The 16,222-nt window shown below is 37.1% G+C and overlaps 1 protein-coding gene across 12 annotated transcripts in view; it reads left to right on the forward strand.

Moving 5' to 3' along the window:
* Positions 1 to 16,222, forward strand: part of Camta (Calmodulin-binding transcription activator) — a 133,929-nt gene that overhangs the window by 88,220 nt on the left and 29,487 nt on the right. For all 12 annotated transcript variants that reach the window (XR_011396174.1, XM_070108919.1, XM_070108923.1 and 9 more), the window contains 7 exons: positions 6,073 to 6,140; positions 7,537 to 7,672; positions 9,503 to 9,574; positions 9,683 to 9,827; positions 12,969 to 13,024; positions 13,096 to 13,344; positions 13,412 to 14,884. Coding sequence is in view for 11 of the 12 variants with exons in the window: in XM_070108919.1 (XP_069965020.1) it covers positions 6,073 to 6,140; positions 7,537 to 7,672; positions 9,503 to 9,574; positions 9,683 to 9,827; positions 12,969 to 13,024; positions 13,096 to 13,344; positions 13,412 to 14,884 (2,199 nt within the window). In the remaining variant the exon portion in view is untranslated. The remainder of the gene's footprint in view (positions 1 to 6,072; positions 6,141 to 7,536; positions 7,673 to 9,502; positions 9,575 to 9,682; positions 9,828 to 12,968; positions 13,025 to 13,095; positions 13,345 to 13,411; positions 14,885 to 16,222) is intronic.

Here is a 16,222-nt window from a genome sequence, read left to right on the forward strand (position 1 = left end):
CATGGGAAGTAAGCGTGATTGCAGTCCGATTTCGCCCATTTTCGCACTATGACATAGAAACATGAAAAGAACGTTATGCACCGAATTTGGTTGAAATCGGTTGAGCAGATCAAGATATGGGTTTTCACCTAAAAGTAGTCTGTGCCACGCCCACTGACTAATTTTGAACGCGGTTCCTATAAAGCCAATTTATACCATCTCAGAGATAAGATTTAATGTCTCTGGCGTGTTTAGTGCTTGATTTATCGCGCTTTTAGTAGTTTTTAACAGTACCGTTATATGGGGAGAGGGCGGAGTTGCCACCAGATTTCAACTATTTTCACACCGTCAATAGAAGTGCTAAAAACATTTGCTTCTAGTGAATTTTGTTATTATAGCATTAGCGGTTTAGGAGTTCTAATTGCAGATGCCCCTCCCTAATGTGATCCTTTGTACCAAATAACAGTCTTGTATCTTATTGCGGAGCTTAGTTATGGCAAGTTATTTGTTTTTGATTAATGGCGTTTTGTGGTCGTGGCAGTGGTCCGATTCGCCCATCTGCAATACCAACCGTCTCACGGTACCAAGAAACATGTCTACCAAGTTTCATAAAGATATCTCAATTTTTACTCAAGTTAGAGCTTGCACGGACGGACGGACGGACGGACGGACGGACAGACAGTCACCCGGATTTCAACTCGTCTCTTCATCCTGATCATTTATATATATATAACCCTATATCTAACTCGATTAGTTTTAGGTGATACAAACAACCGTTAGGTGAACAAAACTATTATACTCTGTAGCAACAGGTTGCGAGAGTATACAAATTTAGTGTAGGACATACAAAATAGTAAAACTGAAAAATATAAATCAAGGGACAAAGTTTACACTTAGAACTTCTCAGAATTCATTGTTTTGAAATAAATTACTTGGTCTGTGAATATAAATACATTATTATTTTACTAGCTATTCATTTTAGTATATGTACATATTCTAAAAATACATGCTTAGTATTTTAATTGTTTTATATATTCTGTCATACAGTAAACTCTTTGATCAAAAACAAGTATATAAAGTTTCGGGCGTTTAGTTGCCAAATTTTAAAAGATAAACTTTAAAGTTATGTTCTCTATAAAAGTAAAGTAATAAATTGTCATTTAAAATTATTGAGTTGCCAAAAAACCCACAGAGAGGCGCCGTTGGCAGAATTCGCTGCCGCATTCTTTTTGTCGAAAATCGAATCCTTTAAATAAGAATATATATAAGTTATTCAATTGCTGTTCGTTGCAATGTTTCAATCGATTAGTGCATTCTTAACAATATAGCAAGCGATAAATCAACCGAATTGTCTGTACTTAAAGGCGAACTTGTTTCCTCTTTCAAGCATTACAGCCAAATAACCATGTGAAACTACAAACACATACATATAAAATGCATACATGCACATAAATAATAACTCTTGCTTATGTCAGCACGTACCAAATCCTATTCCGTCTATTACTCTTCATATATCGTGGAGGTCAAAGGAAGGATGCGAAAGGGCGATTGCGCTGCCAGATGTTAGCTGGCGCGACCTTTCACTCAAAATAAAAATGCAAACGAGGATCGAATGTGATTTGTATAATAAATAAATATTCCTATTTCTCAATCAAATAGCTTGCTTACTTGCATGTGTGTGTGTGACCTCAGAAAAAATTCGCAAATGCCCTGCGGGAAAAAGTGTCACCATCAGCGAAATTATGCTCTTTCTGAGTGAAGCGTAAAAGCTTGCGTTGAGTGCCCTAGGCGATTTACTCTACTTATCCACTGGCGCTCAAAAAGTGTATTGCTCTTTGAATTGGAAACATATTCGAGTGTTGTTGTTGAGCGGCTGCTGTTGTGTATTTACGCTGAACTTATCAATTTGTTTGCCATTCTTGACGTTTTATGAATAATTGAAGTGGTTTGGATATCCTCGCGAATTTATCATTGCTGATCTCTAGACAATGTTGTCGCTGAATGCATAGGCAGAAATTATTATTTTTGTGAAAACACATTTTTACACTTATACTATTGTGGAAGGTTGTTCAATCTTCTCCGACTTGTGCTGAACTCACGAATAAATTGAATTTTTTGACCTAAATATATAATTATTTTAATCAAGTCACAAAATTTTTTTTAAATTTTTTCCACAGATATCGTAATAAATTTTTTGTTAAATATTATTTTATTGAATATTTTTAATTAATATGCCGATCGAGTTTATATTGTATATGTCGGTAAAGAAGGATCGAATACTATGACTTCCACTAGTAGTTAAAATAGTTATATTAATAATTTAAATAACATTTAAATTACATTTTTTTATTTTGTAATCCTAAATACGGGATTAAAAACTACAAAAATAAAATAAATTTTAATCCCAAATATTAAATTGAAAAAAAAAATAAAAATGTTGACCCCAACAACCAGATTAAAAATGTATTCCCAACATTGCGATTAAAAAATTAAAGTCTAGTTTTTAAACCCAAGATTAATTTGCATTTTTAAATCCCGATCTTGGTATTAAAAATTGAAAATCTAATAAATTTCTATTTTGAAATATTTTTTCTAATAAGAAAGTAAATGAACATTGAAAAACGTTAACTTCGGTTGCACCGAACCTTAATACCCTTGACAAATACAGAAAACTCTATACCAGAACTTGATTTTGATTGGTCAGTTTGTATGGCAACTAATGTCCGACCTGGGCATGGTTAAATCTACTCAGCTCCTTATGCTGATGATTTATATATACGTTTTATAGGGTTTCCGTCATTTCCTCCTATGTGTTACAAATTTCGTGGTAAACTATAGGGTGTATTACCCCTGTTCAGGGTAAAAAAATTTAAGTATAGCACAACATAAATGTACACCTAGCATTCTGACCATGAGTTACATCCAAATATCGGTGTTTACGCCATTACTATATGCTTGGCCCATCTTTCCACCGATTTCTGTTCTGAATCTTCGTGTTATCCGACAAATTTTGAATTGTCTTCGAACAGCTGAATTTTTATAAGACATATTTACTGGTCAGAGATACGCTGTAACTAAGAATATTAACTACTTAGTGCTTATAGTCACTAAAATTTAATATTTTGTTCCGACTAGGGCTTAAATCCATTTATCTGGGAGTTAGTCACGCTCTCACCTTTTCTTCGACTTATGTAAAAATGTCTCCCTTAAAGTTTGTCGCTTTCAGTTCTGCTTACTTACCTCTCTATTTCAAATAACAATTTAATTTCTATAATACATGAAATATCTTCGGACTAAAATATCCAAATTGACATTATCAGAACTTTTGATTTTTTGTGAAAACTCATTTTTCTTCTAAAGTGATCTTTTACCTTCTTTTTGTGATTTTTAAGAAAAATCTCTTAACTCAAAGTGATCAAACTCTCATTTTCTAAACTTTTGATTTTTCTTCGTACTGCTCATTGGTACGTCACCTTTTTACTTATAATTTATGATAACTTCATAGTTGTTGTTTTCCATTAAGGATCAAAGTATGCTTTCATCTCTAAAATTATAATTGTAATTAGTAGTGAAAGCTTCCCGAATGAAAGCAGCTAGAAGATCATATTTTTTTGGCTTGCTGTCGAAAGCTGTTCTGAATTTACTTCCGTGCCACTGTAAATGCCCCTACTATATAAATACAAATGTGCACTCATGACTCGGCAAATATGAAGTGTTCGTCAAGCGTCTTATTTTTGAGTGTCATAAAGAATGCCAAAAGCATATTTGACTAGAAAAGTGAAAGGCTGATTTTTAAAATCACTTCCGTGCTTTTTGTAAGCACCGCAAGCATTCAAGAGCTTAGCTGCAGCGTGTTGTTGCGCCTTCGACTGCTGTTTATATGTATGTAGGTGTATTTGTGTTTGGAAGGGCTTAGATTGCGGCAAAACCGCGTGCCACGTCTAATTCGATGAGCGTTGTCCTTATGCGCGCACTTATATCTTCTTGCAGCCAGCATGGATATATGGCTTACATACATACACACATATGCATGTATGATTTATTTGTGTGTGCATGTCCTTCAATTCCCTACTTTCAGCAAATACTTCGCTTATAAATTGTTGTTTAGCTTTTGTTCCTGCTTTTGCCACTAGTTCGAAAATATTTATGATGTATTTCATATGCAAAACACACATGCACTCACACACATTCATAAAGGCACAACATATGCTTCATGTGTTGCGTGTTGGGTTTTATGCTCTTCTTCTGCTTTCGCATTAAATATTCATGCGTTTCGGCAGTTCCTCTGCTTCGCCACAGGAGCGGCTGTCCAGCGTGGCTGTCGCAAGCCAAAAATTCCAGTGGCGTTCTCCGGCTGTGGCTTCGTGTATCCCTGTGTGTGTGGCATTTGCCACAACAAATTGCCATGAATACTTGAATGCCAACCCTTTGGTTGACTCTTAACTTTGATTTGTTGCACGCGTTGTGCCTGAGAATTGTTGAGTGCTCGCAGCAGCCTTTTCTTTTCTTTTACTTTCCCTTCTACCTCACCTCCGTGACTACTTAGCTTGTATTGCCGCTCAGTTTACCACTTGTGTATGTGTGTATGTGTGGTCTACATTTATGCGACGCTTAATTAACTTAAGTTTGATTTATAAAACCACTCATATTCACCACGGGTGCGCTATAAAATTTTAGAGCTTTACTTTTGTTTTGATTTACTTTGCGTGAGCCGTCTGCCTGAAGAGGTAATTGAAAGCGTTGAGCGGTAAAAATTTAAATATTTGTTTAATATGATGCTATTTATGTTTGCAAGAACTCCTATATTATAAGTATATGTTAAATACAATTATCTCTCTTACATTTTATTGCATAGTTGATTCAAGCTATTTAGAAACATTCGAAAATTTACTGAGCAAAAATTCATCCAAGGTGCCAAGACAACGAATAATTTTGTATAGTTGATAGTACGATTTGACGTTACGTTAGGTTTGGTTTCGGGGTTGATTACCGCGATGGAGATCATGGGGATCCAGCTCGGACAGTTGAAACAATGGTGATGATACGCTTTGAGTGTTGAGGCGGTTTCGTTTTATTTCTCTCAAATCGTCCGGTTCACCGATTGTATGACATTCAAGATGTTTCAACGACGTTTTAGTGAAAGTTGGACAATCCAGGAGAATTTGTGAAGATATCTCCTCCCCGCCTCCTACAAGCCAACTTTAAACTTAGCGTCCGCTCCAAAATTTTTCGTCTCCGCAGTATGGTTAAAACCGTTACGCTACACCCACATAAACCTTGCTCGGATAAATGGATCAGCTCTCTTGACTAACATTCCGATGGCTAGCACTTATTGAATTGCTTTACAAATCGTTTAGTCCCTGTGAACGAAAAATTAACAATGAGCAGTGTGAATACTCGATCAACAAAATGAAAAGAGAACACCTTTTTTTGAGAGAAGAGGACTTAATCATCGTAACCTAACCTGCCCTTATTTGAATTCTGTGAGGCGCGATTAACGGGAAAACTTAGTCCTTGAAAAATGGTATATAAAACAATGCATGATTATCGTATGTAGATTGCTTTCACCGATCATGTGAAAGATAGTGAATGTCGTTTGCTCTTTTCCATAAACTGACGCAAGAGAGAGAGAGAGAGTCTACCCGCAAACTTCCAAATATCAGATAAAAATAAGTATATAATAACAATGATATCTTTCATAAGAGAAACACATAGCATCTTGGGCCACCCATACTCGCATATATGGTACATAAGTATATAAAATACGTCTATATTAAGAAAAAATATAAAAATTTAAGATTCTCTTAATAAAAAAGACTACCTTGAACAATATGTGTATTAATACATACACACATGCGTACACGCACCAAATGTCTACCTATGTCGTACGTGTATTAAAGAATTGTACTTAGTTGTAGACCCCGTTATTTGCTTTTCGCTGTACCGTCACAACAATGATGCTCACAGAATAATTCCATGGCAAAGCTAATATTTTCTTAATTCTTGTGAGCTCATATTTACTTAAGTATATTTAAGTTTTTATTTCTGGCATCACAGCAAACATTTATAGACTTTTTTTTTGCACATTTCCAGGAAATCGCAGCGATTCTTATCAGTTTTGATAAGCACAATGAGTGGCAATCAAAGGAAGTCAAAACCAGGTGAGTCAAGCCAAAACTATTGCGTGAAAATTAGCTGGTTTGTTGAGTGGATCTAAGGTGTATCGCAGTGTAAAAACATATTTACGTTGTAGCAGTCGCCAAGGCATATTTGTACCATGTAATACCAAGCACATTGTCTCGATGGTCACTTAAGTCCATTTAAGTAAAACAAAATATTTATTTATTCCGAGGGGAGTTAGAAAATTTCATGCTCAAATGTTCATTATGCTCCTGATTTATATCGATACTTGTCCAATTGTGGCAAGTATCTGGGGTGGATTCATCCCTTTGTGCATAGTATAATATATATATATAACCTCAAACAGAACCATCTGAAATGATAAACCCTTTAAAACATATTGTAGATTTATGGAAGCCCGTAAAGATGCTTTTTCCCGTTTTTCCGTCTGATATTAATGTTCTTGGCTAAATCACGTATCTAACATAAGGTTGGCCTTTGTCGAAACGTTACGTTTTGACATGTCAGGAAAATTCAACATCGATCCTCGATCTCTAAATGATATACAGGAATCAGTTTGACTACAACGTTAAACAATATTTATACCTCCCCATGAACGAATTATCATCAGCATAATTTATTAAAATATTACGGTAATAAAAATATTTAGTTTGATGAGAACTTTCTCTATAAGTTCGGGAATTCTAGGTCATAACAAAAACTGCTGGCGAAGTATCACTCTGTTCGTATTTTATAGATACAGTTCTAGATAGTAGGAGTTCAGCACAGGTTACCACGGTCTTAACGACTTTGGTCCGAGTAAAGTATCTCGTTCCTTTACCATTTGCCGAACTAGTTATTCTATATTTCAAAGCATAAGCCATGATCATAAGCTCTCAAAGATCTTTAATAAGATACTACACACTTGTATTCTATTCACCAAATCTCTTTAAATGTTCATAAATCATCAATTTCTGTCAGAGGTACTAAAACTCGTAGGTAGATTGCGCTAAATGAGTATACTGGAAAAGTTCCAATCTACTAAGTTTTAATATAATCTGTGGAGATGCATTTTCATGTAGCCGATTTTGGTTAAATTGAGTAGATATCAGTCAATCCAATCGGAAGTGTTGTGCAGGTGATTAACTTTTCGTTTGGGCATGACGAGAGGATTTTTGGTATTACTTGCCGATGATTATGGAGAATGGAAAGTTTATTTTATGGATCTTCTTTTAAGCATCAATGTGCAGGAAGTCTATGAACTTTCATTTTCTACACTTTTGGGTTCTTAAACTCACTCTTAAATATATTATGGAACTAAAAATTTTTCGATCGAGTCTCTTGAGTAAAATGTAGGAGTAGACAAGTAGGTATTTTGTAAAAATTGATGTATATTTCCAAATTTGTCACTTCATTAACATCTTCATTTATTTACAGACCAAAGAGCGGTTCACTGCTGCTGTACTCTCGCAAGAAGGTTCGCTATCGTCGTGATGGCTACTGCTGGAAGAAACGCAAGGATGGCAAGACAACGCGAGAGGATCACATGAAGCTGAAAGTGCAAGGAACAGAGGTAACAATCTTGTTGTTGTTTATAAAAATAGACCAAGCTTTAAGTAGCCATAAAAGGTTCACACATTGTTGACGGTAATTTCCGCGTAAGCTTTGTTGTACTTTGCATTAGCCTTTTTTGTTTGTTCGGCGAGCCGGACAACTTGCTGTGCAATTAGGCAATTAGAGCCAGCTCCATGCGCTTGCTTGTTTGGTTTCCTTCCTGCTTGACAGCTTTTTTGATAACCTTCGCTATTTTTTGTTTCGTTTTGTTCGAATTTTTTTCCACACACACTCCGCGCCGGTTTGTTAATGGTGTTGGCCATTTGTTGGCCACTTAAGAATGGCGTCGTCGTTAGTCAGACGCTGCCCCGAAATTAATTTACAAGATAATGAAAACAAAGGCAGCTATACGAGGAGTATTTAAGAAAAACTTACTGCTCTTTTATAATTTGCTTCTTTTTCATTTTCTTTTAGCTTTTTTCTCAATGCTCGTCCGGGCTGGTGGCGACGGCACATATGCAGCATACGTTGTGTCCTCGCCCCAAGGGTTGGTTAGCCGGTGTATCCATGAGTTATGATTTCCCGCCGGAAACATGCATGTAGTGACTGTTTGCCATTTTTGCATTACTGACGCCCTTTTTACACAAACTGCTGGTGGATATTTACTTTTGCCACTTTTTTTCCGGCGATGTCGTGAAGTCTTTTTGGCAGGGGCCTTCTAGGATGGGATAAGCTACTAATGCAATAAGTTAAGGGTTAAGTGTATTTACAAGTCTGAAGTGTATAAACTTGTCGACCCATCAGTGAGCTCACGACCCTGGCACTGGCTGGAGTGGGGTCGCGTCCGTGTTGTTGGTGGATCTTGGGCTGCGGAAGAATAAAAGAATTTTCTTATAATTTCACGCCAATTTCTTCAAGTTATTGTCGTTGTTTTATTGCTTTGTCGACTGGCGTGAGTTTTGTTGTTTCAATTTTAAATGCCTTTGTTTGTGATTTCTGATTTTTTTCTGCCCCATTTTTTTTCGCTAACGGTTCTGTATGCCATTGCACATTGCATTGCCAAGCGATTTTCTGCTCCACCCTGCAGATCTTCTAACACTCGTGTACGCGAAGCAGTATCAAGATTTATGATTTGTTTGAAGACGGAAGCGCCAAGACATTGGCTCTGCCCCAAGCCCAGCCCACAAACAAACGCTGTCAGTTCAGCTAGCATTGGGAAGCGATAAGCAATTTTTTGCTGCTCCTAATGGTTGGCGAGAGCGGCGGTGGGAACTTCGCGTATTTTACGCCGTCTCGGTTGGCGGCATCAGCCGTCAGTCATCAGCGGGCGGCATCTAGTGCAAAAACTCCTATTTATCTTCTGGACAAGCCACTGAACGCGGAAAGTATGAGCGCCCGCGCGAAGTGTGGGGCAAAATGAAAAACATTTCACATACGAAAAAAGGGTTAAACTTTGGCATTAGTCGGCGAAGCTCTTACTCATTTTTATTAGTGTTCTTTTTCTATTTTATGTAATGTGCCTACTACACCCATTTTTATTTTAAAATTTTTTTGCTTTCTCACAGCGTGACTTTTCCTTAAGTCAAAAGTAATTCAATTTCACTTACACTCCCCTGCTCTCCAGCTAGTTTTTCATATTTTAATTAAATGAATTTGTTTTCACCAATTTTGCAGCGAAATTTTAGTACATTTTTATGTTGGTGTTTTTCTTAGACAAGCTGGCTTTATTGCTTCTTCGCTTTCATGAGATAAAAATATGATATATACATATACATACATATAGATATATTTTTATATATGTATGTATGAAGCAAGGAAGTAGTAAAAATATTGTTCTGCTCTTTTACAGTGTATTTATGGCTGCTATGTGCATTCCGCTATTCTTCCGACTTTTCATCGTAGGTGCTACTGGCTGTTACAGGTGAGAAGATCTCAATTGTTACTATTTGCAGCATTTCAATAAACAAAAAGTAGCACTTTCATAGTTTGTGCTGTTGAATTAAATTATTATTTTATATTAATTTCTCAGAATCCCGATATAGTTTTGGTCCATTACCTGAACGTTCCGTATCCAGATGATAATAAAATGGCTGTCATTGCTCCGAGTATAACACTATGGGGTGATAAGAAAGAGTGGACGAAGGATGAGCTTGTCAGCCAACTTAAACCTATGTGTAAGTAAACAAAGTATTCAAACTGGAAACGACAAACTTCATTAAACTGTATAATAATTAAGTCAAGAAATTATTGCTTTGTTTATTAATAGTGCTTCCTAGTTCTACACCCCCATTATGTAAGACAACTGATGTATAGTTGCCGGTCTACTACCCATGTCTATACCGATACTTTGTTTTGCGCATGGCTACTGATCTTAGCATATAAGATAATTTGCACGTTCCCCAGATTCCTGTGTGTGAAGTGCATCAGCTGTTTAAGTTAATTAATATTGGCAATTTTAACGAATCTGAAAAATTTTGTTTAACTATTAGGCACAATTATTACTATTAAGGTAACCCAAGGTTGATAGAATATAGGTTACGACAACTATTGACGTCACACAACCAATATCGTCATACATATAGTGAGTGGAGTTTGAAATAAAAAAAACTTTAGTTGTGTTACTATTTTCTTTTTTCTATATAATTTAAAAATACATGAAATTTAAGACTATAAAACTATAAACCCATCTTCTTAAAAATTTATAATTTGTTATAAATAGTAAATAAGAAAGGGCTTGTGCGGGTGTAACCGAATATCTTATATTCTCGCAAAATCAATGCCGAGGAAATACCTTGAAGTGTTGGCTAAACTTTTTATTAAAAAAGTATGGGAAGGTTAAGTTCGGGTATAACCGAACATTCCAACTTGCAAGGAGCAAAGCCGAGGAAATATTTTCAGGTAATGGCAAAACTACTATTACAGCGTCCGGCACTCGAAGTGCAACCAATTAAAAAGGCCATAAATTCAGTATGGAATATAACTTTTAATCAAATAGAATAATCCATCGGATTAGCGTCTGGTAAATTCGAGAGCCATTGTGTGGACGTTATGAAGTTCGGAACGTTGTTTTTCAAACAATCTCGGTTTACTCGAGCTTCATGAGATAATACCGAGTCTTGTTGGAACGTCTATGGTCTGCGACCACAATGTTTTTCTGCCCACGGCTTCAAAGCAGCCTCCTGAATACTTTCCCGATAATATTGCGCATTTACCTTCACGCCAGCCTCGTCGAAAATTATTGAAGAGAGCCCGTCTGCGGTTACAGCGGCCCAAACCATTACCTATGGCGGATGCTGCCTCCTGGTGGCCAATCGATGACTTAAATTCTTGTTTGAACGGTCAGTCAAGTAAATCCTATCGTCTTGAGAGTTTACGAATTGCTCAACTCAGCACAATGTTCGGAAATTGACGACGTTCGGGCAAGCGAAGCAACTCCTTTGCTCTCTGAAGTCTGACTTGTTACTGCTTGGGTGTGAGATCATGCGCGTTTTGGATCTTATAAGGCTTGACCTGAAGATAAGTTTTCAGTATGCGGCGGATGCTACGGTCAGATATTTACAGTTCTTTCGCCATTTGATTGGCACTTCGTCGTGGATTTCACTCAAGTCGCTTCTTCACTTTGTGAACCATCTCACGTGACGTTGCAGTCTTTTGATGACCACCACCATGGCGTTTTGCGAAGCTAGAATACACAATATCTTGTACCGAATAACGGTTTGCATTTTTGCATAATTTAAGACTCTTTCACTTCCGAAACTTGATCTTGTTAAATAATTGGTCGTCCGCTCCGCATTCACTAATTTTTTTTAGCTTCGTATAATTATTACTTTAAGCTTTTTCAAGGATAAAATACTACAAACATGTTCAAAACAATATGACTACCAACCAATTTTACCCCCTTTGTCATCTAACATATTGTAACGGATTTCTAGATAAATCGTTTACCCCGTAACTCACTCTTGAGTACAATCACTGGATTGATAAATGAAAGTCCCAATTTAATTGCATATACACTTATTTTTTAATTTTTTATTTCTACTATTTATCCGAGTTTATAACTTCTTACTTTTATCTCATTTACTCCTTATACGGCAGCACTCTAACTAGAAATGTGCTGCTGCACAATCCGGCAGCCCTTATATAGCAGATCGTTATCGTCGATTCGATTTTGTTCTCGCATCCGTGTTCGTCACAATTATGATTTCAATGTTGTCGTACTCTTTTTTCTATTAATATTGGAATTAATCATATTCCTATATTGTAAAAAAACATGAAAATAGGGGAAAAAGGTTATTTACTTTACTAATATTTGAAAAATTATTTTGTTTTTATAAAGTATTATAGGTAAATTTTTCAATTAGAAATGTTCGAAACGAAATGGAAAATGAAACATACATATTTTCTGTAAGGACATTGTAGGCAATTAGGCTTTAGGTGACCTGAAATTGACATTTCTGTACACAATCACAAGAGCTGGTAGTAGTACATAATAAAAACTAAGGTTGGCTAATCAGTAGCCAGTTGTATAGTGACTACTATAGACACGCTGGTTGCCATACATAATACCGATATTAGCTTATATATTATTCTAATATTTTTGTTAGTTTTAGCTTAGAGATAAATGTTTCTCCATAAAAATAAAAATATCAATTAGAAATATCGTTATGACTTACATTTTTGACTGACATAAGCATCTAAGCCATTTTGTCGGTGATCAAAATAATTCATCATTTACTCCAGTTTTCAAAGTGATGTCAATTCGGTACACCAAGAGGAACACTAGTACTTCCTATTCATCCTTTTTTTTGCTTAATTGTTTTAATGTGATTATACTATAATTTTATATCTTGTCATAAAGACCCAAAGATCGTTCACAGCATTGTTTTTAAAGCTAGTATTGTATTCGTTTAAAATGTCGTTAATTCTAAATAAATAAAAGTCGGGTTATTTACACCAAATAGAGCTCAAGACGAAGTGGACTACTTTATTTGTTTGTTTAATTTTTTTCACTTTGACTGTTTGTTGTGTCAATATCAACTTTGATAAATGTGACAAACAGGTGGTGCTAAATCAGATTCGCACAGGGAGATTTCGAGTAGATTAGTTTATCCAAAATCTTGTGTTAAGGTGTCGGTCGGAACATGGTATAAGCTAGTAAGTCGCGAAATCTTTGCGATTAGCATTTTACGAGCCCAATTCTCGACAAGAGTATAATAAAGAAATTTTAAGGATCCTAAAGAGCTTTTTATGATGTAGTCGTATACCGTATCCACATATAGTATAACCTGTTCTTCGAACTTGTATTTTCCGTTTAGTATCCACGGTAACTTCGGATGATGATTCTGATTCCGGTAATGACATAGAAATTTCGGTGAGTATTATCCTCGATTTCAATGCGAGTTCTCCTCATATTGCTAAGAAAAAACTAAATTTATTCCAAAGACCGCCGAGACCGTTGAATCATTGGTGTGTCAGTTGATGGAGAAGCAACGTCTGTCACGTCAGGCGGCGTTGGTCAAGCAGCTGGACTGTGGTTGTGGGGATGCGTCATGCGCCGACGGTAAAACTTGCTCGCATCCGGTCATGCGGCGGCCTACGCTACTGAAATCTGTTAGCGAGAAGCGTCTTAGTATTGGCGATGGTTATGGACCGGGGGCGAGCGGTACGCCGAATGTCGTTGTTGGTCAAAAGGTGGGTCATCCGAATAGAAAGTTGATATTTTATTGCCTATGTTATATTTTTTCTACTTTCATGATAGCTTTACTCGCGTTGGTCGGAGCGGCGGCTGCGCGATGGCAGCGAACAACAACATCATCAGTATTCGGGCACTCATCATATGCAACAACAGACTTTGCCGCAGGAGTCGGCGATTAAATTCCAAATCATTCCACCACAACACAACGAACAACAACAGGCTTCCTATCAGCAACAACAACACTATCGACAGTTGACTGCGCGAAACAATATGCTCTTACAGCAACAACAACAGCAACTGCATCACCATCAGCAACAACAACAACAGCAGCAGCAGCAGCAGCAATCAAATTTCAATCAAAACCCATCAACAATTTCCAACAGCAATCATAACAATCAATTAAATTTGCAACGATTTGTAGCTAATAACGGCACCAACCACAACCACAACAACAGCAACAGCAGCAGCAGTAATAATGTCAACAATGGCAGTAATAATAATAATTCACATGTAAATCATCGCTTACGAATTGCAAAAACAACAATAACAGCTACCTCGGGGGCTGCAGCCACTTCGGCAATCATCGAGCAGCAGGAGGGTGACGGTGTGGCAATTGGGCACGTGATGGGCTTGCATGAGGATGAATTAATTGGAAACCCCAACCAAACAACCTCAAACGCCCAGGGCACCCTTAACCGCAGTGGCAGCTTTGGAAGTGTTGGTGGTGGTGGTAATTGTAGTCAATTAGTGTTGACACCTCACCAACAGCAGCAACAGCAACAACAACAGCAAAATGTCATAAATAACAATAGCAATTACAACTTCAATAAGCATCAACAACAACTACAACAGCAGAACCAAACTGATACACACTCTTCGTCTACTTCTTCCACACAACAACAACTGCAACAGCAAGAATTTTACAATCGGCTGCAGCAACAGCAACAAAAGCAAACAACGAATGACATAAATATGTCCTCCGTCTCCAATTCTTCCTCACAATCACCACAACAGCAACAACAACAACACCAGCAAATGCACCACCCACATGCAAATACGCAATCTCAAATACACACACACCAACAACAGCAAGAGCAGTCACAACAATCACAGCAAGAACAACAATCAGCAAATACAACGACTCTGAATATTTCCTCGACGACATTTTCATCGTCATCATCGCTGTCGACAGTGGAGCCGATGTGTATGTCGCCTGAGCATCAGCCTTCGACACCAGTGAGTCCAACCACGCTAGGTTTAAGCAGCAATAGTGATCCCTTACAGCAACACCAACAACAACAGCGGCAGCAACACGTAACTTCTTCAGCGAATGTGGTGGGGGCAGGTGCGTTGACAACATCATCACCCTCCTCTCAGTCGATTATGAATGATAATATGGGTCATCATCATAAACATTCGACCATTGGCGACACATTGACAGTCGAGACCACAAGAGTTGATGAAAATTTAATTGGCGAAAATGTCACTAAGCTGGACAAATTCGATTCGCCTGCAGAGAATGACGATGCAACGGAGGTAAGCTAATGTAGTTGTTCTTATTACTTAAGTTTAAGCTCATCGAAGAGTTAGAGTCCTATAAAGGGTCTACCAACAAGAACGACGTGATTTTAAAATGAAATAAAACACTAAAATTTGGTCAAAATGGGTTCTGTTGATTTTTCTGTTATGCAGATAATTTTATGCCATTTATTATTTGAACAAAAAGTCGGCCATAGGGCCACCACGGCTCCGTTTGCATATCTCTACCCGTTTACGCCAATTTTCGATGACCCGGTGCAGCATTTCAGCTATGGTTCGCTGAATATTGTCTTCGAGCTTCTCGAGCGTTGCTGGTTGATTGGTGTAACCCTTGATTTAACATATACCTAGAGAAAATAATAAATAATAATAAAATATAGGGGTAAATCGCATGATCTTGGCGGCCATTTGACTTCGCCTTTTCTCGGAATTAACGAGTCACCAAACTTTGCACGCAATGTGTCTATGTTTAGACGTGTAACATGAGTCGGTACACCGTCTTGTTGGAAATAGAGAAAAAAGCCGGTCAGCATCGTGCTATAAGGCTCGCTATTGATGGTAACGGTCTTTCCTGCCTCATTTCGAAAGAAATAAGGCCCGATGAATCTGCCATACTACAATTCGCACCAAATGGTCAATATTTGGGGATGAAATTACGTTTCCTTAATCTTGACGAAACCATTAAGCCAGAAATTTTGACGCCCGTGTTTTGCGCGAAGTGTTCTTACAGCAGCTTCGTGAATTGGCGCTGTACCAAAGTCAGACGTGACATGCTGATATGGCAAACCTTAATGAACACAAACAAAATTTGACACAAATACCAATTGATAAAAGCTGAATATAATATATTAATATTTGGCGTCGGCAAAATTATTGTTCTTACAATAGATCCAATTCCCTTATCTTATATTTATATAAGTTAAATTAATTAATTAATTTGTTTTTTGTACACATATTATATGTGATGTGACCTTGTCTTTCCGTTTGCCACACTGTTCTGATCAGAACATACTCCAATAGGAGTCGGCCTACCGCTTTCTCTCTCTGTTGTTAAAGCAGAGAATGTTAATGAATAGAGAAGGAGCAAATGTTTCGCCAGAGAATGTTAATGAATAATGAATATAATGACAAGAATGTTAATGAATAATGAATATAATGGTTGTAAACTGCTAGATTTGACGCAGAATGAGGATTGAGGTGGGACATTAGAGGACAGGAACAGAAAACTCATGAACATGAACTGGTTGAAATTATTGCAATGTTTTTTTTTGAAATCAATATCGGCCTCTCTTGTTATACCTTCAACATACGTCCTTTTCTTACCAAGAAGCTACT

This window comes from Bactrocera oleae, chromosome 4, assembly GCF_042242935.1.
Source record: "Bactrocera oleae isolate idBacOlea1 chromosome 4, idBacOlea1, whole genome shotgun sequence".
In the NCBI taxonomy this organism is placed as follows: domain Eukaryota; kingdom Metazoa; phylum Arthropoda; class Insecta; order Diptera; family Tephritidae; genus Bactrocera; species Bactrocera oleae.